Genomic DNA, 24324 nt, shown 5'->3' with positions numbered 1-24324 from the left:
GTCGGGTGGCAGGCCCAAGGTGAAGTGGCCTAGGCTAACGGGTGATGTTGAGACATCGAAGCCCAAGGCAAAACCAGAAGAAGCTTATATCTATCGCAATCCAAAGTATCCATTGACCATCTCATACGGCATTGTCGACAGCGGCAGACATTCATTATAGGGGTGAGTGGTGATTTGCACTCCTCGTCCCCGTCACCAGCAGCCCATCCATTGCCAGCCGCAGCTCCCCAGCAACAACCCACCCTCTCCCCCCTCCATCCATGACCAAGCCCGACCAAAACACCCAGCCCACCAGCCCTCAAGCCCATCCTTCAAGCACTCCTCCCTGCCCTCGAGCCTCAGCTGCAAGTTGAAGTTGAAGCCCCCTAAAGCTGACAGACTCCCCTTCCTGCAGTGTGGATCCGACTACCGGTTCGATTAAGCAGAAAACATACAAAAACAACATCCATTGCCACCAGCGATTCTGCCGTTTGCATTGGCCGACCAACACACGAGCCCCTGCTGTGCTGCTTTCCTCGATGACAACGAGTCAGCTGTGACAAACACGCTGGCTCCCTCGGCCGATACCGACACGGATCCCGCCCCGTCACTGCCCTCGGTCCTGCGAGGCTGAGTGAATGTCGTCCTGACCTCGACGACAAGATCGCGACCCCCCAGCCTCGCTCCTCCTCTCGCCCGCGAGCTTCTATGCTGGAGCCCCAACACGTCGACTCTCCCATGTGCCGCCGCCGATCCCGACGTTGCTCCTTCGAATCCCACCCATCGCATGCCCGCCAGAGCTATCTGCAGCACCCGCCTCGCCGACCCTCCCAGCCCGCACCCGGTCTCTCCCTCGGCCGTCACCCATGGTAGCTAAATGGCAGATGGTTATCAGTATCTCCAGCAGCACCTTGGCAACCTCATCTACGTACAGCCCACACCGAAAAACCCGCTCGCGAACCAAACCCTCCTGAACACCCTCCTCAGCCACGTCTCCCCAAGCTCGCGCCCCGCCTCCAAGTCCCCAGACCTCGGCGCCCAAGCCCGCTCCTCACAAGGCATGTACAACTCGGGCCACCAGCCGGGGCCCAACTCACGCCTCAATGGCGGGCCTTCCGCCTCCTCGCGCGGCATGCCCATGCTCTACAACCATCCATCCAACCCCTCACACCAGTACGCCCATGCCTCCCACCACCAGGGTATACAGCCTGACCACTCCGGCCATGCTGGGTCCATGGGTCACGGCTCCGGCTACTCGAGCGGCGTGATGCCAAATGCGAGCCCCTACTCCAATAATAATGTCCCCAATGGCCATCCCGGTACAACAAGAGGCGGCCAGGCACAACAGATCAGCGACGAGTGGGCAGCACAGTTAAGGGCGCACAAGGATTCGCAGAGGGCACACGCCGCCGTCGTAGAACAGCACCAAGGGCACTACTTCGCCCGTCTCAAGGCGGCAGAGAACAGGGGCATCGGCCCTTCTATCACGGCAACGTCGACCACAAACCAGGTGGAAGGCGACGACGACTCCGGCGTCAGGCGGCCTCACATGGTCGAAAAGACGGACGAACGACAGGATTGGTTCAACCTCGACATGAGCGGCCAGGGCCTGCGCAACCTAGCAACACCGTGCTTTAATTACAGCTTCCTCAAGGAGCTCTACCTGGCCTCCAACAACCTGACGCGGATCCCCGAGGAGTTCGGCCAGCTGAGATGCCTGACGCTGCTTGACCTGTCGCACAACCAGATCAGGGACATCCCGCCCGAGATTGGCATGTGCACTTCGCTCAAGCAGCTCCACCTGTTTGACAACCAGATCCGGTCGCTGCCCTACGAATTGGGCCACTTGTTCAACCTGGAGATGCTAGGCATTGAGGGCAACCCTCTCGAGCATGATCTGAAGCAAGAGATCATCGAGAAGGGCACCAAGAGTCTCATCAGCCTTCTCCGTGAACAAGCACCAGGTAAGCCACAGCGTCCAGTAACTAACTGCCTCGTTATGATTTGCTAACACAAGCCAAACAGTGCCTCTTCCCCCCAACCCGAGACCAGTCATCGTGCTCAATCCAGACAGCCCCCCTACCTTGGAGCGCATCAAAGTCCTGACTTGGAATATCCTCTGCGAAAAGTATTCGACGACGACCATGTACGGATACACGCCCACCGGGGCCTTATCGTGGGAGTACCGGAAGGACGCGATACTGCAGGAAATCCGCGAGCGCGACGCCGACATTGTTTGCCTGCAGGAAGTCTCGGTGGACGCCATGAACGAAGTCTTCAGTCCCGAACTGGCTGCCGATGGCTACAAGGGCGTACAGTTTTCGCGCTCCAAAGCCAAGATAATGAGTGGCAAGGAGGCGAACGCTGTGGACGGATGCGCCGTCTTCTATAAGGCCAAGAAATACATTCTGCTCGACAAGCAGATGATCGATTTCCAAAACATAGCGATCAACAGGCCCGATATGAAGACGCAGCACGACATCTTCAACCGTGTCATGCCCAAGGACAACATCGGCATGATATGCTTCTTTGAGAGCCGGCAGACAGGCTCGAGGATGATCGTGGCGAACGCCCATCTTGCCTGGGAGCCTGAGCTGGCCGATGTGAAGCTGATCCAGACGGCAATCCTGATAGATAGCGTCACCAAGCACGCCGAGAAGTACGCACGCTGGCCGGCCTGTCGAGACAAGAAGTTCATCCAGCTCGCTCCGGAGGGCGAGGAACGCGAGGTCATGCCCGAACCGGCGCCCTCACAAGAATACCGGAACAACACGGACATCCCGCTCTTCGTGTGCGGCGACTACAACTCCACCTATGACAGTTCGGTCTACGAGCTCCTGTCCAAGGGACGAGTTGAGCCCAACAACCCGGACTTCGGCGAGAGGCAATACGGCAACTTCACCCGCGACGGCATCGAGCACCCCTTCAACCTGCGTTCGTCGTACTCCCAGCTCATGCACTCGGCGGACCAGATGCCGTTCACCAACTACGTGCCCACCTTCGAGGGTGTCATCGACTACATCTGGTACTCGAGCAACTCGCTGGAGGTGGTATCACTGCTCGGACCCCCAGACATGGAATACCTCAAGCGCGTGCCCGGCTTCCCGACGTACCACTTCCCCTCGGACCACATGCACCTCATGGCAGAGGTGGCCATCAAGGCGAGGAAGGATAAGAAGGTCCTGCCGGAATCGTCGGACTTCTCAGGCCGATAGAAAGGAGCATCATCTTCCCCCTCTGCGACCGCTCTGCGGTAGCGACTGGGGGGGGGGCTCTGAGGCAGCGAAGTGGGTCCGGCCCGTGTTGGGAATCTTGCGTTTTGTTTGGTTTGTCTTGAGAAATGGAAGTCCAAATCTCCCGGTGTTCTGGATCTGGTTCAAGGAATTGCAAGGTTTGATCAAGTTTTATTTCGGCAAAGAACGGGAAAGGACAAATGGACGAAAGCGGGGTGACGGACGGAGCGGGTTGAGCGGGGCGTGGAGCTGAGCGTGCGTGTCGTCCGTCTTAAGAAAGAAGTGAAGTGTGTGTGTGCGCGGGTAGGGTAGGGGAGCGCCGTGTCCTGTGTGAGTTTAGTTAGTTGTGGTCTGTCTGCGAGCCAAAGTCATTCCGGGGGGGTGTTACTTGTTTTTGGTTCTGGCGTCTATCTACTGGTGGAATGCGGTAGAGCGGGCAAAGGAGCTGGAATAGGAATAATCCCACATCGAACATAAAATCAGTTTCTTCATCTGAAAACGGAATCATCCACGATCGCATACATGTCTGGCTGGGGATGGGACCTTTTCCCCTCCCTTTGAGTTAGTACTGTGGCTGGAGAGTATTATAACCACCTAGGTACTCTGCTCCCTCTTCTGGACGGTACGTGGGAAGGGTTAATCGCGGCTGCGCAGTGTAGGAACGCATCCCCATTTATGACAGTGGTCCCGTTTTTGAACCATCCTTACCTCCCCGCCCCTCCGGCAGTCACATCTCGGCTTGCCGCCGCCGCCAGCTTGTGCGGCCCTCAGGGACAGCACATGTGGTAACTGGTTTCGCTTCTATTCCGCATACGTCCGAACATTTGAGGCCATACACGGCGGCGCCTTCATACACTGGCAATGCCAACAACAGTCCACAGAGAACACGATACGTCTGTGGGCACGTGGGCTCCGTGGGCTCGTGCCGCACAGGACCTCAACCTGGAGAATCAAACACTTCCGACGGACCAGAGGTAGGCAACCTACAGGTGCTATCGTACGACTTGACAAAATTTTGGAGGGGAGGTGCTGTTGAGGCAGTAATCCATACTATTTTGTAAACAGGGGTTAACAGATCACATTGATGGGAACGCATGAAGATGCGGTGGACTCTCAGCAGAAGGCTTCAGTCCCGTTCTGTCACCGAGGTTCTTGGTCGAAATTTCAGCTTGTTAGCATGGATGAAGAACATGTATGCTGCTCAGTGGCAAGACATATGGCATTCCCACACATGAGATAATTGACATGTAACCACCCTAAGATGGCACATCTAGCGACAGGCTCCCCCGCTGGCCGCGAGGCTCGTACAGCACTGTGTGAAAGCAAGCGTTGCGTTTGGATCATTGCCGACCTCACACTACAAGAAAAAAGTTTTAGTCATGGAATCCACGTACTATATGGTGTGGATGGTTGCTTGCCCTGTAGACCCAATTGGTCCAGTTCCAGTCAATGGGTGTTGGGCAGCACTGCTGCGTGTGCCCGGACGAGGCGAGGCAGGTGCACAGAGCAGCGGCGGTGCTAGCATTTGGAATAGAATTAGCAGTCGCCCGGGACATTAGATCAGCGGATCGCTGGGTGAAGTTGGGAACTTACCCTGAGGCGAAGAACAGCACGAATGATGGATGGAACTGCATCTTTGCGGCAGGCTTAGTGGTGGACTGTTGCAACAAACGTGAGGAACCAGCTACTGATTGAACCAGTGGTGGAGCCTTTTCCAGTTGAGAGAAAGAAAAGCGTGCTACATATACTAAAAGCACCTCACCCCTTCTGTACATAAATTTTAGAAGAAGTCCAACGCCTTTGGGGCACTAACGATGCAAGGGACATTCCCGTGAAAGGCATTGATGATTCCACTTGCCTGGAACGGGGAACTCAAGGGATGTGAGAGTTTCTGGGTCATATTGTAGCGCGATCGGACGCGTGAGAAGCTAGACTAGATCAATCATGCTCTGCATGCTTTGTGGCTGGGGGTTTGAAATTGAATCGGTGCTATGCACCTAATCGATGGGTGTGATCTATACAGTTCCACTTGTCAGTCATCTTCACCCAGCCTGGATCTTTCTGTGGGGGGATCGGCGGCGCATGTGACCAGCTAAGCGATCATCCCTAGATACTGGGTTAAGATCGTGTCAAATCGAAACGTGCTCCTAAATTCTGTTCCATGCTTTACTACGATCTAAAGTACTTGAGGTACAAGTATTTCCCCCGGAACCAGATTCTCGGGAATCACTTGTCATCTGTCGGGAGCGATGCTTGCTAGCCTTGTCTGCCAGTGTGCGGCACAAGGCTGAGGCCACGTGCCCAGTCTTCCTTACAACGTTGTTGGCATTGATTTTTATTTTATTTCAAACCCTGGGTCTTTGAGCGCTGATAAGTGTGTTAAGGGACGGGGTATGCCTTCGGGATGTATACGGACTAAGAACTAAATCACTCACTCTAGAGCTTGTCATCTTCTCGGCGCCTTGGGAGACATGCGTTCAATCTGTAACTACAGACCTGTAAGTACACCAGAAGCTCCGTCGAGTTAGATATCCCATATTTTACGAAGATCCTTTCCTTCCTGGGCGCGCTTTACAGCTCTTTTTCTTCGATGAACATCATCCTGCAATGTCTCCAGGGGTGCGGGAGTGGATAACACAGTGCTGCAGAGGTTCTCAGAACCATCGGACAGCAGTTGTGGAGAACACATATCTGTTGCGGGCGTGCTCTCAGTTTGCGCAGGCGAACCTTGTGGGCTTGAGTTGTAGCTATTGGTACCGTTGCTCTTCAACGAGGACGCTGAAACTTGCACCGAGTGGCCTACAGCGAGGTCGAGATACCGGCGGAATGCCTGCCTGCGTGATTCGCGAGGCAAACCAACGAGGATCGCCGCTGACGATAAATTGCTGCATAGAGAGGTTGGTTGTGTCTCATCCGTTCCGGGCGAATGCGTATCCTTCGAGGACTGTTGCAGCTTCTGGATCCTGTCGTTGTCGTGGCATCCGGCCGTACAAGGCTGAAATACCATCACGGGAATGTCCAGACAAAGTCCGGGAGTGAAGTGGACTCGGCTCCCATCTTTTGTGCCGGCATCCAGTAAGTCCTGAACTCTTGCAGCGAGAAGGTCACGCTCTCGTGGCATTGTGTCGTTCCAGTGACATACGCTGCACCTGCTGCCGGTCTGGTCAATCGTAGCGGGTTCCAGCATCTCGCCAAAACGTTTGCCAAACAGCGTCGGTGTGTTGAGTGCGCGGGTGAGCTGTACCCATGCTTTGCCATCTCGGAGAAGGCTCGCAGCCCGTGGTGTCATTGAGCGCGTTAAAGTTGCGACGTCCATGAAATCAAAACCCTCCAGACGGTCCCATGGTGCTCTCTTGATACGATAACCGACGCTCGCTTCTTCATCTCGGAAGTCGTTTTGGTGGTCCACGATTTGCTCCATTACGTGCAGTAGAGACCTGACCAAATCCTCTAAGCGGTCCGTGTTCTTATGCTTCTTCTCAGTTGACCCTGTCTGGTCCGGTACGGGCTCGTGGTATAGGGGCAACCCCCTGTTTCGCTCGCACGTCAACGTGGCATAGGCGACTCCCGGCCCATTCTGCTCCCCCACAACTTCTAGATGCTCTGCCTTCAGTTTCATAGCCTTTCCAGATATTTTATCGTTTTCTGCATCGACCAAATGGCTCCTGACCAGATGCAGAAGAACGCTGAGGCCGTTGACCATCCAGACTTTACGCACTTCGGTATCCACGTCATAAAGAAGGAATCTAACTCGCCCGATATCCCTAAGCCTACGAAGGTAGTTCTCATCCACAGTAACGATCTGTTTCTGTCTTTTGCTGCGCATAAGGCTGCCGGATAGCGTCGCAATCTTCCCTGCGGTGAGCTGAAGTTTATCGAGCGCCCAGCCCTGTGGTGGGCGGCCGAGTTTGGATGAGGTAATTGAGCTGTATTGAGCACCAGGGGCGCTTTTTCACGACAAGGCGATTATTAAGTTGAAAAACAGACAACCTGGGCGACAAACTCACCTGCATTGGACCTGACTTCAGATGTCCAGCCAATTATGTGACGCATGCACGGCACATCGTCAATGGGTAAAAGTGAGAGTGTCCTGTCTGTAGCTTGAGGGACCCGCACATCTGCGAATGAGATCTGTGACGCCCCTAACACTGGGTCGGGTTCGTTACATATCAGGTGCCACATTATGCACCCATCCTTCTGCTCAGTCGCGTAAAAAAGATCAGAGTACCCCTTGATAATCAAGTCATGACTGAATTGAGTGACTCGGTCGGCACCTATCATGAATACCATGATGTCCAGGGGTAATTCCAGACCTGGCCGTTGGTGTTTCCGCGACGGAATCGGATATCCATTTGTCACTTGCACTGAACACGACGGGAATAACTGCATCCAGCAGTACCCCTGAGGTAGCCTATCTGCATTTGGGAGAGTGTCTGTGGTGTATTCGACCTGGTATTTGACCTTGCCCAGGCACCGTTGGTTGTATCCCTGGTCGGAACTCCCGACCTCATCGTCCATAACTTGAATTTCTGTCGGGATAAGATGAGCTGAGCACAGTGTTACACCTGTGGCGGTGTCCGAAGAAACCCTTAGCGTTGTTGAGATCCACAAAATCTGTTCGGCCACATCGCTGAGACTACTTTGCGTACCAAGTGCCTCAATGACACAGGTCTTGCCGTGTAGTGTAGCTGAAAGTTCGGTTCGATCTGGGAGCACACCTTTGGCTTGTTCAGTCATACGTGAGCCGTTGAAGCGTGAGAGCAATGACTTACGTTCGCAGCTGTGTTCGGGGCGCGTTACCAAGTCCACTATCAAGTCCATGAAATCCGAACCAGTTGTTGACCATACCTGCTCGAGGTAGCCTCGGCAAGTTTGCGCCTGCACCGACAGCCCATCTCCAGTAAGTGTGATGACCTGAGACACAACATCTCCTGGAGATTCCCCTTCATACTCTTCCCTCAAGAACGATAAAGGGTCCCACGGAAGGGTGAATCTAGCTCTGTAAAGAGGCGGCTGTCTTTTTGATGTTATCAATCTGCGATATTCCGGCCTCTGACACCACCGATCCGTGAGCTTCTGTAGCAGCTGACTCATAACCTCACGACACCTTGACATGCAGTGCGGTTCAATGCCATTCAAGCGCGAATCCCGTTTCAAAACGGAAACCAGCCATTGGTATGCTTCGGACCCCAGTAGCGTCTCGTGGCCTGAAGTGATTACTTCCTCGTTGTATTCAGCTTCGGCGGTTTGAACGACAGTATTGAGAGTCTCATCGTATGTTGTGTCTGTGGAGACCTCAACATCGTTGCGCCATCTGGCGATCGCAGCCTTCTGCGTTGCGACGTCCATGCGGGATCCAGCTTTGGTGGCACTCGAGTCTTCTAAGCTGGATCCATCACTGATGGAAATCGAGCCTTCACCCACTTCTTCATATGTGCCATAGCAGATTTGAGAGGCGATTTTCTTGTTCATAGAAAAGGGTCAATAAACGAGCCGCAGTAAAGGGAAAAATCATGAAGAGACCAAGTTTCAGCGGGGCTTGAATCAACCACTCATAATTACCTGGAATTCCGGTAGATTATCGACATCATGCGCAGGTGAGACGCACTTTCGTTCTCGTTTCCGAACCGCAGCGAGAACTCCTCTAGCCTCGGTACAAGCCTGCTTTCGAAATTCGCAAGATCAACTTCTTCTAAGTCTTGCGCCAGGTTGTTCCCAAGCACCGTCGCAACCCCGGAATAAAATTGATCTATACTGCTTGCGACCGACACGCTTTCGTCGTCTTTGAATGTTTGGTTGATACCGGCATTTTTTGCCGCATTGCTCGCTGTTGTGGCCGTGGTGTGTACCTCTGTCCCCCCTCCGGTATTGTAGCTCGGCGACGACACTTGGCGCTCAGAAACCGCTGAAGATCCAGAAGACTTTGATAAGCCCGTCTGAATCAGTACGGAGTAAGCACCGCCCGTAATCTCCTGCCCATCTTTGCTTAACGTTTTGGGCGGTGGGGGAGAATCGCGCATTGTAGTGCTATCCTGTAGCTGTCTGGGGTTATGTGTGGTGTTGAAAGTACTGGCTCTTGATGACGAAGTTGGATGATGATGCTCTTTAGCTGGACTTCGGGGTGATTTGTTACCATGGTCACTATGGCTGCGAGGGTAACCCAGGCCCCCACCGTCGCCGCCGCCAGTGCTACAGTTACCACATCTGATATGCCAGCAGCCTGAATTCTCGCATGTAGTGCTGCTGGAGCCATTGGGATTAAGCATGAAATTTCTTGTTCTTGCTTCGCATGCACAGCAATACCAATTCGCATTGAATGAGGTATCGTATGGTCCTGACATTGTAACTGGACTGCACGAATCAGATGAACAAATTCGTTCGTGGCTATCACCTGCGCCTGGATATCTTAGATCAAGTCAATATGAGATGAACACCAGACGATCAAGAGGCATATTCTGTCTGGGAAGTTCTGGGCCAGAATTGACAGATGACCAGTCTGTCACTGGTATACGACTAGATGAACAAGATAAGCTGAGACTCTTCCCCACAAATTTTAGAATGCACATAAGAACCTCCCTTACAGTATGCGGCTGAAACGAGGGATTATCGAGGTGGGAACAGGAGAAAACCCTCAGAACTGCCAGTGTCTTTGAAGGGGCTGCTGGGTTGTAATGCGGAGAAATGGAAGAGACTTGATGAATCTCGATGAACTTTCCGTAGCCATTTATATTGGATGTCTGTGTTACTGTAATCTGCTGTATCACCCTAAATCCAGCTCACTCATTGGGGTCTCTTACAAACCGGGCGAATCCATGCTGACCACCATCTAGTATGGGCGGCCTGAATTCCGCCCACCCCCGGTCTTCCCCGACCTGATGAAAGGAAAAGAAAACGCCGGAATGTAAGATGTTATGCTTCGCTTGTCGACATCTTCTTGGTCACTAGATATTTTGTGAGCGGGAGTGAAATGAAAACTGAGGAGGGATATGGGTAAGGCCAATGTGTGCCGGGTCTGGACCACATATAGGCGCATCGCATGGGTCTCGCTGGACATTTACTTCTGTCAGGCACATCTAAAAGACCCAGGGTGAGCCTGATAGTGATAAGTTGAAGCGGTACACCAGCGAACAGAGGCATATCAAAATCTAACCTCAGGGAAGACCACACAACGCACTCCCTCAGCGTTTCCAGCAAACCAAAACAGACTGGAACAAACCTGAAATGGCAGATTCACCTGTCTGGTAGTTGCTACGACCCCGGAAAGGGCGCAGGAGAGAAGGGCCACCCGGCAGAGGTAAAAACAAACAAAAAGAAATCCCAACAACTAGTGATCTGGCCCGGGCTTGAACCGGGGACCTTTAGTGCTGCCATTAATCGGTTTTGAGGCCGTTTTTAATGTTAGACTAATGTGATAAACCAACTACACCACCGGACCGGATGTTGAGATGTCGATGGGTGGAGTTGTGGTGCTATATGGGTGGGTTTGGTGGGGGAAAAGTCTGCACCCTGGGACCCACCCTGCACTACCCACTGCCAATTGGGCGAAATGTGGGTCCACCAGCATCATGACAAGGGATGGAATGAATGAAATGACTCAAGATGTTTATTACCCGGGGGGCAGGCCTTCCCTACCCCCCTACACCCTTAGTGTAGAGGGTACTAAAATTCTATAATAGTTAAAATTATATAACACCTATATATTCTTTTATTAAATAAAGAACCCACTAAAACTTAAATTTTAAATATAATAACTTACTATTCTTATTACTAATATCTTATATATATTTAATTTAATAAAAAAAAGATTATATTAACTATTTTAAATTAAATTTAAATAAAAAAAATATATAATCTTTATTAAAATTAAATTAATAACCTTTTATAAGGTATATAAATTATAAAATAATAATTAAATTAAATATAAATACTTTACTAATTAAATTAAAAAACTATTAATTATTATTCTATTTATATACTTTAAAAACTTTAATAAATTTATATAAATAGTAGTAATAGGGTATATTAAATTAATTTATTAATATACCTAAATAATAATTTATATTATTAGTAGCTTTACTTTCTTTAATTAAATTAAATATATTATTACTATTATAATTATTATAGTTAAATTTAATTAAATTACTTTATAAATAAAATATTTAAAATATTTATTTTTTAATTAAAATACTCTTTATTAAGTTTAAGTTTTATTAAATTAATAATTAAATTAAATTAATAATTAAATAAAGTAATTTAAGTTTATTAATATAATTAAAATAAATATAATTATTTTTATTTAACTTAAATTTAATTTTTAATTTAAATTATAATAAAATATCTTTAAATTATATAAAAGTTTTAATTTATAATTATTTTAAATTATTATAAATAATTTTATATAGTTTTTCTTTTATTAATTAAATTTAATTCTTTTCTTATTTAATTAAATAATAGAATTTAAATTATACTTTTTTATAATTAACTTTTATTATATTTATATTTAATAACTTTTAATAATTTATATAAAATTATAATATATTTTAAATATATAATAACTTAGTTTTATTCTTTTAAGTATATAATTAATTAATAATTTATAATTACTTTTCTTTTATTAATCTCTCTTTTACTTAAAGGTTATTACTTTAATATAAAGTTTTTCTAATTAAATAAATATAATTATATCTCTATTAAATTTATAACCTTTTTAATAAATTACTACTTTTATAATAATATTTAAGTATTATTAATTAATTAAAATTAAATTAATTAAATTATTTTTATAAATAATAAATTTAAAGGTTATTAATAAAGTAATAATTAATCTTTTAAATATTATTATTAAAAATACTTATAATATATAATTATATATTTTAATATTTAAACTTTTAAATTAAATATTTTTAATTAATTTAATAATAAATTTAAATATAATAATATAAAAACTTTATATTATAAATTATTAATTTACTTAATATAACTTTATATTTAAATAATTAAAATTAATTCTCTTAAAATTATATATAATATACTTATATATAAATATTATATTAATTATTAGGCTAAGTACTTTATAAAGAAAGTCTTTATAAAAGCTATAAAATAGTCTTTTTAAATTATTTATTAAAATATATTTTAATATTTCTTTTAAATATTAAAACTTTAATATTTATAAATTAGAATTTATAAATTAAATATAATAATAAAAATAAAAATATATTAAATTAATAAATATATATAGTAACTTTAATATTATAATAACTAATAAAACTATTAAGAAAACCTTTATTAAATTATGTTTTTAAAAGTCTATATATTTTATATTATCTTAAATAGGTTCTCTTTTTTATTAATTAAAATAAAAAATAATTAATATTAAACTACTTTTTTAAAGTAATATTTTAATACTTAAAACTAATATAATAACTAAAAAGTATTAATTAAAATAATAAAATTAATTAAATATAATCTTACTATTAAAAACTTTATATTTAATTAAATAAATTAAACTTTTATTAAATTATATTTTAATAAAATAATAATTTAATTAAATTTTAAATATATAATATATAAAAATAATCTTATTAATAATATTATTAATACTTATAAAAATTATAAACTTATAACTATTTAAATTATAAACTTTAATATTTTTATTTAATTATTTATAAATTATAATAATAATAAAATAACTATTTAACTAATTAATTATATTATTATATTTATTATTATTTTATATATTTAAATTAATTAATTAATAATAAATTTAATAATTTATTAAATAATTAAAAAGAGTTTATATTATAAATAATAATTTTATATATTTTATATTTTAATTTAATTAACTTAATTAATAATTCTTTTAATTTTAAATATTAATTAATAAAAAATATATATATATTTTTAATTAATAATTATTACTTTAAATAGTAAAGAAGGTTAATTTAATTAATTATTATAAAATAATTAAATTAAAATTATTATTAAAAGTAATTAAATATATTATATTAAAATACCCTCCTTTTATAATTATAAAAGAAAAATAATTCAAAACTATATAAATAAATCTATATAATTAATAATATTAAAAACTTAATATAATAGGAAAGTTTTATAAAATCCTTTAAGTAATCTTTATAAAAGGTTTAAATTAATATTTTTATAAATCTTTTAACTTAAACTTTAAATAAACCTTTTTTAAAATATCTCTACTTATACTACTTTTATTAAATATTAAAGAATATTTTTATACTATTTTAACTTTATTTTTATATATATAAAATTATAAATACTTTTAATTATAATTTAATAGTTAAATATTTTTAATATAATTTTTAATATACTTTAAAATATATTAATTAATTAAATAATTAATATATATATTATATATAAATATTAATAATAAAGCTAATAAATACTATAATTAAACTAAATTAAATATAATTAAATTATATACATAGCTTCTAATTACTTAAATAAAATATTTATATTAAAGACTTAAATATATAAATAGTATATAATAAATATTATATCTAAATTCTATATTTAAGTAGGTTCCCTACCTTATAAAAGAATGTATAGGTATTACAGGATTTTAGTCGTTGCGGGGTTTTGGTACCCACTCCGCCAGGAGTAGGTAAGTGGAAGCCGAAGCCCACGGGTAGAGAGCTGATGTGGCAATTGTGGCTACTGCATGTGGAAGAGTTCTTTGGTGCTGCTGGTCTAGTTTTTGCTGGAATCCTTCACATGGCAGGATGTTGAATGGCAGAAACAATCAATCCTTGGCAATTTTAAGCTTTCCAAACGCAACTGTGCTCGGGTGTCTGCCACCTGGCTATATAGTCCCTCCCAAGCTCACATGTGGCAGTCTCTTATGGGATAGCCTCCTACTAGTATGACATCAATGATATTCTTCTACAGTATACCCTCTCAAAGGTTCCTTCTCATGGAATAGCGTCCAATGGGACTCTCTTTCATGGGACGCCCTCCTGGCTGAGAAGGCCCCATCCTTGTGAAAGACAAAATCATAGCCTCCTGCTGGACCTGGAACACTTCCGTACAGCAGAACATCTATACTGAAACCTCTTATCAAGGCAATTACCCAGGCACACAGTATTTATACATAGGTGCTCTGCTATGTCATGTTATTTCTAAAGTTGTAATCGTATATGTCAAATACACATCCACTGATATCATCACGTGGCAGCTCCGTTGTACGTTCAATTTCATCAGACCCCCTTTTATATTAATTATCTGTAGACTCATGTTTCTTTTCTCCTGTGTCTCACACGCCCAGGCCTTTTCCTCTGTGTTTTCTTCTCCCGCTGCGTTTCTTCAGGCTTCCTAGCGCCAAAAGCTCCAAAAAAATCCATTACCCAAAGTATAGACTGTATAAATATTCGCAACATGGCAACCTCCATCACTCTTGTCATGATGTCTTCGTCGAACTGATCCACCACCGCAGGAGCCGAATTGTGGCTCTTGGACTCTATGATTTCCTCTTCGTCCGGCTGTGTCTCTGGCTGCGACTCCGGCTGTGTCTCTGGCTGCGACTCCGGCTGTGTCTCTGGCTGCGACTCCGGCTGTGTCTCCGGCTGCGACTGCTCAGACTGAGTGGCTACCAGGGTGGTGTCTGAAGAGTGACCTGAAGCTTCGGAAACATCCCCGCGAATGACCTGCGAGTCCAGCCTGATTGACTTTGTGAAATATTCTGGAGACCGAGCGAGGTTCTCCAGTGTCGACGCGGTGCGGTCGCGTACTGTTCCAACTGGCGTGTCTTCCAACATATCAAGAGTCTGGCCATTCAGTCTTAACTCGGGCTGAGGGGTAGTTCCCTCTATGCAAGTCTGGCCTGAAGCCTGAGCACTGGAAGGACCCTGAGCCGAGTTCGTAGACGAGATTGAATCACGTGCAACTTGTTGAAAGGAGGCTGTCTGCACCTCAGGGACCTCGACCGCTGCCTCCATACAATTCTCCAACTCCATTGCACTCGCTAAGCCCCGGGCAAGCTCATCAAGCGGTCTCCTGTTGCCAAGATACGCGCCGACCAGTGTGGTGGAGATATCCTCTTGCTTTCGTGCTCGGGGCCCAAACTTCTTGAGGTTGGCCTTCATCCGATCGCCCCGCTTCCTCAGCTTGCCCGAGATCTCAATCTTCATCAGGAATGGCTGCCCGCTGTGCTCGTATGCAAAGGCGGTGTAGACTTTGTTGCTGCGGGTCGACCTCTCGATATCGTTCTCTGTCATCCTCCACCGCAGGCATCTGTCGGCCGATTGCCTGCGACTGCTCCTGTCAGGCACTCTGAGGGTCTCGAATTTCCAACGACTTTCATGCTCAAGAACTTTTTCATTCGCCAAAGCACCCAGGGCGCCTCCATTGCCCAACACGTTTGCTGAAGGCTCGAGCTTGTGCGACTTTCTGATCGCAACCTTCTTTGCAGTGCCAGCCAAGGGGTTTCCAGGTCCATAAAAGTCGGTGACCAGAACCAGGCGGTCTGAGGGTGGCAAGCTCTCAACACGATATGGCCCCAGCCCCTCATCTTCTTCGTCCAAGGTCAATTGGATTTCTGCAGATTCCAATTCACAGTCTGGAGGCTGGTCGAATTCGAGCTCCAAGTAGATGATGCCAGCGGCATTTTCAGCGCGCCCTAATGTTCCCCATTGAGATTTTCTCAAAAGGAATCGAACACCGACGTTGACCTTTCCGATCGATTGGTCTGGGCCCCCAGACTTCCATTAGCCGCAGCTAAGAAACGGGCTGAAACAGGAAATTCCGAAATGTCGACTTACATCCCATTGAAGGACTGGTGTGGGAGCCTTGGTCGAACCGCTTATAGTCGTATCGCCCAGCCTTGCGGTCCCAAGGACCTTGTACCAGTATTTCTGCCATCTGTGTATGTTCAGTGTGTCGCAATCGCATGGAGACGTTCCTCGTCAGCATCAAATTCGGGTCAGTATCTGGGGTGGACAGCTCAATTAAAGGTCCCGAGGTCCCGGCATCTTGGGATGGGTGGTGCGGAGGCACAGCCCGCTAGCCGCCAAGGCTGCTGATCCGTCTTCCTTAAAATATGACGGCTTACTCCGTATTACTAGGGAATCCTGGCGGAATATTAGAGAGCTTCCAATCAGATTTGGGGGCCGTCATTCAGCTGAGAGGGCTGTACTACCACCACTACCTAATTTGGGGACTAGTCCGTAGGAGTTATTCCACTACACCGCCACCAAGCCACCTGCATGGTGGTGGTCCGATTTCAGATAACGTCGTCTCGACCAAGGCTTTCGCCAATTCTCAGCTGCGATTTGGAAAAGAGGAGCGAACCCCTTGCGTCTTTAATTTCCACTGCATACATAGAGACGGTATCACCACATACAGCTGCCACCACAATTAACATCTTCTCTTCATATCGTTAATCGCAACAAATGTGCCAATATGCCGACGAACCGAGAGTCTAGTGAAACAATCGAAATAGGTCGCGATTATGAGTATGGGCCTAGATACTCTGAGTCCAGGCCGGCGAGCGTATACTATGATGACATTGTCCCAAGCCGGCAGGTCCATTACGAGGACTATAGGCCTAATCGCAGAGGATCAGATGTGTACGAAACAGTGAGGAGGCCAGACAGGTACGAAGACAAACTTTATCGCGACAAGTGGCAAAGCAACGCCAATGCAACAACACACTACCTGTCACCATTTCCCAACCGTCATGGTGCTCAAAACCAGGAGGTCAGCTTGAGGCAGAGACCCCGATCTCAGAGCCCGGTGCGGTACCGTGACGATGAGCCTTTTACTATTGCAAACAGAAGGGAAAGAATCGTTGGCGAAGCGGCACCTCCCCATAGAATCACAGGGGCGCCAAAGCGACGAAGGAACTCGGAGCCTATGCCGGGTCTCTTTCAGACTATTTTCGATGTGAACCATCCCCAGGATGCCAGTGTTCACCTGGAACTTCCCATCACGGATGATTACGAGACCGAGCTAGAGGAATTCTGCCGACTACAGAGACTGGGCAACTTTGGGGCCGCGGAGAAATACTTCAGGAACCATCTGGAGCAGCATCTGAGTGACCCATACGTGTTCGTCCAGTATGGTCAAATGCTGCTGGAGAAAGGAGATTACTTAGCCTTTGAACAGCTGGATGCCGAAGTTGTGTTCGGGGAAGAGGATTCGCCACGAGCGCCGCCTCGCAAAGAATTCATTGTGGCCGAGAGAAGTCGGTCGCCACCACCACCATCGCGGCCTCGCAAGGAATTCATTGTGGCAGAGAGAATTCGGTCGCCACCACCACCACCTCCTCCACCGCGAGTTCGATCTTGGTCCCCGCCACCGGTGATAGAACGAGAAAGAAGAAGAGCTCGCTCCAGGTCTCCGAGTCCAGTGGACAACGGTCGTCGCGAGCGCCGTGCCAGATTCGAGTCGGATGGGCGAATTGTGAGACGCTCGCGATCACCCTCCTTCGACAGGCCACGGGATTGGATAGACCAGTACGACCGTGACATATATTACGAAAGGTTTCGCGAGCGGTCACCTGTTCGAACCGCGCAATTGGCGGCGACGACCACGGGTTCGGACTACGATGAGCTTGAATTACTCCGTCAAAATTGGAGGCTGATGAAATCTGTCTGCGAAATCCACACCAAAGGAAACTACGAAGATGCATTGAATGAGGCCTGGTACACGATTGAGAATTTCGTTTTCGGGTCCGGGATAGGATCCACCGAGGCAAGTGTTTCTCTCTTTCGCAGTTCACATACTTTACCCTACGACCGTCGCACATGCAAAAATGGCAGTACGTCATAGCGGAGCTTCTGTGGGTAAAAGAATTTCTACTTGATCACTTAATGCAATATGTTATTCCAGAGGAGAGTTTCCCATAGGAAGGCATGCTGCAGGAGGTGGTTCGGAAGAGGTTGGGCCACCGGAGGTTGTCCCCTAGGACGTTGGCTATTTGGGGGTCTCAGATACCCTGGCTGCAAAGCGGATACCAGAACAAAGCTTATGGAATATGAGTACTGACTGCTGCTTCAGATCCAACTGGCGAAGCTTGCCCTCGAACTGTGCGCACACATTGAGCGTGTAGCCCCTGAACGATATAGCAGCGGTCTGGATGAAGCTGCAAAATCCTGGATCGAATGGTCAGCTCTGTTCAAAGAGCTCCTCGTTCAAGGCCGCATATGGGACTTCAAGGATCTCTACGTTGCGATCCTGGCGGCATTCCCAGATTCAGAAGTCACACTGTACTTTGGGGCGGAGGAAGATAAGCCCTCGGCGCTGATCGACAGCTGGATTTCAGACGAAGGAGATGAGTCGACCAATCTAGCCATACTCGATATGATCTTGGAGCCGAATCAGCGTCAATCCGCTTTTATGGATGAGATGAAGGCTCGTGTTCAAGCCATTATCACTCATTGTCCCAAAGCGATGAAGAGCCGGTCTTTTATCCGCTGGATATTGGCGAGCGCCACTGATGCGTTGACTGGGGGGACGAAAGGCGAAGAGGGCCTCTGGCTTACCTACAGGAATCGCACAGTTGGGTTTCCTGGAATCGTGTGGCAGAGGCAAAACTGCTTTTTGCCCGGAATTTACGTCCCTCCAAATGCGCAAAACCCAGGTTGGGCCGCACCAGAAACTCCCGCGGCCGTAAAGGAGCCTATACAGTTGGCACTGAATGTGGCAAAGGAGCTCAACGACTACAAGTCTCAAGTGGCATGCCTCAAATTGCTCATTTTTCAGTCTGAAGACCCAACTCAGCTCTTTCAAGACCTCGCATCGTTGCAAAAGTCCATGCAAGGAGACAACGAGGGGTATCTGGAGACTTTGTTGTCAACCTATCTTGTCTGCAAGGATCGGCCGTCGAAAGAGAAATTGCTCGAGCAGTTGCAACAGACTGAACACTGGAATGATGATACTCGGCTGCGCGATGGACTGCTCTACTGGTCCCGAGACTTCATTGAGAGAGCATTGAAGAGAAGCATTCAGGGCCCGAAAAGCACAGCTACACTGCGCCACCCGCCGGGCTTCTATATAGGGAAGGATCTGCCAAAGGTGATTGAGCAGTTCACATGGCAGAATGCAGGACAGCCCGACTCTCCGAATACGGCTGCTCATACATCATACCGTCAAAGGCGTCATGACACTGCCACATCGTCCAAACCTTCCAATCAGACCGATGGGCCCCAAGTGATCAGACCTCCTCCTAAACCATCCCCCTCATATGGGAGGCAGTCCCCATGGCAATCACCACATGTGGCTTCCCATGATGGATCTTTTGACAGGAGAGAGCGTGATGAATTGGAAGCGTTGCGAAGAGAATTAGAGCGGCAGCGGGAGCTCGACTACCGCGAGACGAGAGAGCGTAATGAATTGGAAGCAGCGCGCAGAGAATTGGAGCGGCTGAGGGCGCTCGAAGAACGCGAGAGGAGAGAAAGGGAGATGCGTTTGCGGCTCGAGGACGCGGAGCATCGAAGACGGCTACAAGAAGAAGTCAAGATCCAAGCCGAACAGATGGCAAAGAAGTCGGCGGAACTTGAGAAACTCCAGCATGAGCACAAATTGGCGAAAGAGAAGCAAGACCGCGAGAACAAAGCCCGAGAAGACCGTGACACTCGACAGCGACTCGAGCGGGCAGAAGTGTCTTTGCGAGATCAGGCGGAGAGGCTCAGACGCGCAGAGGATCGATCACACCAGGAATGGGTTACTGGAAGAGACAAAAGACACGGAGGAAAATTCCGTTGGGGGAAGCACCGAAGTAGAAGAAGCAAGAGCCTTGAGACGATTTCAACGACCTCTTCGGATACTTACAGCAGCGATAGTTCACGCTCATCGTACTACGAGGACTCCGACTCCGACGATGATGATGCCCGGTCCAGGATCAGAAATGAATCAAGTGGGGACGAGGCCGACCACCGCGGTGGAGACGACACTGGGAGCCTCCAACAAAATCGGTGCACTGACCTTGTTTTATACCAAGCCCAGCCTCCAGAGCCCCCTGAGGCGTTTAATGCCCAGGATTCACTTCCTGGATCACCAGAATTGCCACCACAGGACGCAGGGAATTCTCGGGTGACCGAGACTTCCCGAAGAGCCAGGAGACTTTCACGCACGACGACAAAGAGCTCAGGGACCAAGGGCTCGAGATCGCGAGCTCGCAGGCAGTCGAAGGAGCGAGAGCCCAAAGATAAGGACACGCCGGGACGGTCGCACACGGAAGATACAGACGGGCAACGAAGCTCCTTGGCAGCAGCTTCTCGTCCTAGACTCAACAAGACCTCAAGAAGTAGAAGCGCCAGGGGGGTAGAAGATAAAGGGAAAAGCGTCGATGAGGCCCCTGATACTTCGAAAGACAGCCTGAATCCTGATGAAATTACCTTGTTCGTCAAGGGCTCGGGCATTCTGTCCATAGGCAACGCTCGGCTGGCTATTAAGGACGGGGAGCAGATCACCATCCGTACCAACGGCGCCGAAAACCCCTCTTCAGAGATGGAGAAACACAGGACCGTGAACAATAGCGAGGGGGGCATGCTGGCCAAGGAGCAACCTGCCGTCCAGCAGGTCCAGTCCTCCTCTCCAACACTTGGCATGGCATCCCCTAACACGCGGCGCGGCTGGAAATTGGAGGAGTCTCAGCTGCAGCAACCCCTTTCCTCCCCAAGGCACCGGCACTCGACAGACGCTTCATCCGAAATGCAGCAGAACCTGGCCAAAGTGAACCTCCAGCGAGAAGTTGACGAAATCTTGAAGAGCATGGACCCCAAAGCCACCATAAATACGACCACAGGGACCTTTCCTAGCTCCCCGCCAGCAAGGCAGCCCCTGGAGAGGAAAGAACTGGAGGACTTGTATGAGTCTGTCAGAAGAATTGGTGTTGAAGAGGGGGAGACATCGAGACAAAGACACATCAGGCGTGAGAAAGAAGAGCTAGATGATGACTCGGAATATCGTGCTCGCCTGAGGGAGCGGATCAGAGCTCGAGACCGGCGATCAGTCCTTGAGGTCCCTTCTAGGCGCTCCACTGGCATGACCGAGGAAACACGAGAAGAAGTCGAGGCTAGAGGCGAGGGGCCGAGTGAAAACACTCAAACACACACCCAGAAGGGAGAAGACTTGACTCAGGAACCACAGGTCATCTATGAGCTTGATCAGACTGGTCCTGATGTCATGAGGAACAAACACGAAAACGCCGAGCGTTACCGCGATGAGCTGTCATCCAAGCAGCAAAACGAGAAAATCGCCAAGCGTCCCTCCAACCGCCACTCGAGACCTCCCTCGATAGGGATGTACGGGAGCCCGCGGTCCTATATGTACGACCCAGCTGTTGGCTACGATGTGTGGGAGGACACCAAGACAAGGAGAATGCCAAGGGTGCTTGACGATATACGACCTCTTTCGAGACGTACGTCGTCTCGGCTCGAATACTTCTCTCCTCCGCCCCCTCCTCCTCCCGTCGACCGGCTTCAGTCCCCAACGAAACGCCCATCGGTGATCATTGATGCTGATGGTCGGCCTCACCCAATCCGGACCAAAAGCGAGAATAACCGTAGCCGCTCCGGGCCGGGTGACACCAGCAGCACACCACACATCGTTATCCGGCGTGGTGTTTCCGCCGACGGCCGTCGTCCAAGACCGGAAGTGCCTCCTGTTCCTGGATCGCGCGGACGGCCACAGTCTGTGACAGGCCCTATTGAGCGACACCGCCACTCTGCCCCAGAACAATCAGTCACTGAGAAGCTGCCCGCCGAAAACTGGGAGAAAGAGACCGAAGGTGTTTGGAGGAAGAAAAAGGCCGTGATAACAGTACAGGAAGATCCCGAGGAAGAAGCCAAACCGTCACCTCCCCAGCCTCAACGGAGCGAGGGGGAGAGTCACAGGCCACAGACCCTGCTCGAGCCGGAGCAAGGAATCTCAAGAAGTGGGTTGACTGATTCCATCACAGACTGATCTGGAGAACTCTGAGACTGACTGACCACTGTCCCAGAATCAACAGTTACTGATCCAGATCCGGGAGACGAGGAGTAGATAAGCAGGGGAAGCGTTCAATCTGATTATTATCTATCAAGTTAGTGCTTCGGGAGTGAAGACTCTACCCGAAACCTATGGTAGGATAACATAGTAAATATCTAAGAGACAGCATCCCAACGCACTACCTCCTAAACTCCTGATGATTTACCTCATTATGGGCAACCTCCTAAGGGACAGTCCGCTTAGGTAGTACATATGTAGTATGAGCTTAGGTAGACATTTAAGTGACGGGGAGCAGCGAGCACGACCGTCAGTACAATGTTGCCCAACCCCCGCCTTATCTTTTTTTGTATGATTCTGGACCTATGGTAGCTGGTAAGTGCTTGGTAGCTTAAACCTAGGGGTCTTTGCTCTTTAGAAAGCCCGGATACATTGATCACGGCGCCATCTTGAGCCTTGACGTATGATCAAGTGATGCCCCCACATGCCGCCTCTCGTCTCACCCACAGCGTACAGAAGAACAATGAATACGCAAGGCCTGGCCAATTCACAGTGAACGTTCATTTTATACTCAGTAGCCCTCTTTCCGGTTGACCTTGTTAGTGAGCTCCTTACCCTGGCTCAGCCGCTCTAAATTCAGCTTCACGATCGCCCAGACCCGCACGAAATAGCTCTCCGAAGCAGCACTGATATGCGGCGTGATGAAAACGTTCTTCGTGCTCCACAGGGGGTGTCCATCGGGCAGCGGCTCCGGATCCGTGACGTCCAGTGCGGCACCCCGGATGAGCTCCTTATCAAGGGCCTCGATCAGATCATCCGTGTTGACGATGGGGCCACGGGCGATATTGGACACGAAGGTCTTCCTCTCCGAGAGGACCTTGAACTCCGGCGCCGAGATCAGCCCCGTCGTCTTCTCCGTCAGGGGCATCGCGATGACGAGCAGGTCCAGCCCGGAGCCGAGGAACTCGTGCAGCTGCTCCTTGGACTCGCCGAAGAACCACCTTGATGGGAATTTGCCCTCCGGGTCCCCGAGGCCGTCCGGGGCGTACGTCTCATCCCGCTTTGATTCTGGGGTCTTGCGCTCGTGGAGGGTGTAGGCGTGGACCTCCATCCCTAGGGCTGTGGCCACCCGTGCCGTTTGCCTACCGATGGCTCCGTAGCCGAGAATCCCTCTGGGACTTGATCAGCGATCCAGGAATACTGCTGACTGATTGTGGAGTGTACTCACACTCTCTTCTTTACAGCATCGAGTGTCGGTTCGGTGCTCCTCTCCCACTTGCCCGCCCTTTGTTTATCCAGATAGGAGGTGACTGAGGCGGCGTCAGATGTGTACGAACTCGGGTCTCTCGCTATTGATGACTTACGATGATGCTGGAAGCCCAAGAATGTGGCGATGATCCACTCAGATATTTGTGGTCTTCAAATATCAATTGTCAGGCTGCTGTGGACAAGAGATGGAATCCACACGAGGGAAGAAAGTGCTCACCCGTGAACACCATTTGCAGTGCAGAAAGCGATGTCTGTGTCCTTGTACAAGGGGTCTGAGACCACCAGATTCGCACCAGCAGACGAGAGCTGGACGTATTCGAGGTTCGGGACGTCATCCTTGTTGGGCAGCCCTTCTCGGTTGTAGCCTGTCACGAGCATGGTCACATCCTTCCACTCCTCTTTCGTGACATCCTTGACGCTATCAATTTGGACCTCTAGGCCCGGGTAGCGACTCTTCAACTCATCGACCTCTTCCTTGGAGGGCTTGAATGACGGCAGAGCGACCAGAAGCTTGTGTCCCTTGAGAGTTTTGTTGGGGGGCTTTTGCCCGAGCCAAACGAGGGTCATTGTGGGTAGCGTCTTGGGGGTTCCCGGGAACTGTTTGGGGAAACGTGGTGGGCCAAGAGTCAGACGTGGGCGACGTCAAGATCTCACTCGGAATCAGCAGCTTCTGAATTGAGTTCCAGACGGATTCGGAAGATAACAGCCTGGGCTTTTGCCGTCAGCTTCTGGGAGATGCCGCGGTTGGTATCGACTGCGGGGCGGAAGTCGTCAACTCTAACGGTCATGACGCGACGCCAGATCGTTTAGTAATGATAACGGAGATAAGGACAGGGTTTCGGAACGACGGCTCACCGTTTGAGAGTCCCACACCTTGACTACTGCC

General features: G+C 47.8%; 5 protein-coding genes across 5 annotated transcripts; 2 read left to right on the top strand and 3 right to left on the bottom strand.

The window, feature by feature from the left end:
* Positions 1–48: 48 nt before the first annotated feature.
* KVR01_009501 (uncharacterized protein) lies at positions 49–3711 on the top strand. The gene is made up of 3 exons (XM_044787150.1): positions 49–162; positions 395–1943; positions 2005–3711. The coding sequence occupies exons 2-3, from the start codon at positions 857–859 to the stop codon at positions 3192–3194; spliced, it is 2277 nt and encodes a 758-aa protein (XP_044642003.1). The 5' UTR covers positions 49–162; positions 395–856; the 3' UTR covers positions 3195–3711.
* A 2604-nt stretch (positions 3712–6315) lies between these two features.
* KVR01_009611 (uncharacterized protein) lies at positions 6316–10633 on the bottom strand (the record flags this gene model as incomplete). The annotated part of the gene is made up of 4 exons (XM_044784482.1): positions 8775–10633; positions 7985–8675; positions 7220–7930; positions 6828–7159 (listed from the first exon to the last, which is right to left on the bottom strand). The coding sequence occupies exons 2-4, from the start codon at positions 8559–8561 to the stop codon at positions 6828–6830; spliced, it is 1620 nt and encodes a 539-aa protein (XP_044642113.1). The 5' UTR covers positions 8562–8675; positions 8775–10633.
* Positions 10634–14435: 3802 nt separating this feature from the next.
* On the bottom strand, positions 14436–16208 carry KVR01_009177 (uncharacterized protein). Its single transcript, XM_044782753.1, has 2 exons — positions 16001–16208; positions 14436–15927 (listed from the first exon to the last, which is right to left on the bottom strand). The coding sequence occupies exons 1-2, from the start codon at positions 16149–16151 to the stop codon at positions 14474–14476; spliced, it is 1605 nt and encodes a 534-aa protein (XP_044641679.1). The 5' UTR covers positions 16152–16208; the 3' UTR covers positions 14436–14473.
* Positions 16209–16640: 432 nt separating this feature from the next.
* Positions 16641–22226, top strand: KVR01_009555 (uncharacterized protein; the record flags this gene model as incomplete). The annotated part of the gene is made up of 7 exons (XM_044788665.1): positions 16641–17411; positions 17548–17642; positions 17675–17903; positions 18240–18702; positions 18823–21276; positions 21310–22119; positions 22186–22226. The coding sequence occupies 7 exons, from the start codon at positions 16641–16643 to the stop codon at positions 22224–22226; spliced, it is 4863 nt and encodes a 1620-aa protein (XP_044642057.1).
* Positions 22227–22740: 514 nt separating this feature from the next.
* Positions 22741–24005, bottom strand: KVR01_008890 (uncharacterized protein; the record flags this gene model as incomplete). Its single annotated transcript, XM_044785184.1, has 4 exons — positions 22741–23341; positions 23398–23479; positions 23534–23586; positions 23656–24005. The coding sequence occupies 4 exons, from the start codon at positions 24003–24005 to the stop codon at positions 22741–22743; spliced, it is 1086 nt and encodes a 361-aa protein (XP_044641392.1).
* Between the last annotated feature and the right edge of the window lie 319 nt (positions 24006–24324).

This window comes from Diaporthe batatas (genome assembly GCF_019321695.1).
Source record: "Diaporthe batatas strain CRI 302-4 chromosome Unknown Contig00011, whole genome shotgun sequence".
NCBI lineage: Eukaryota > Fungi > Ascomycota > Sordariomycetes > Diaporthales > Diaporthaceae > Diaporthe > Diaporthe batatas.
Note: the sequence above shows the minus strand (reverse complement) of the source record. Positions and strands in the feature narration are given on the sequence as shown.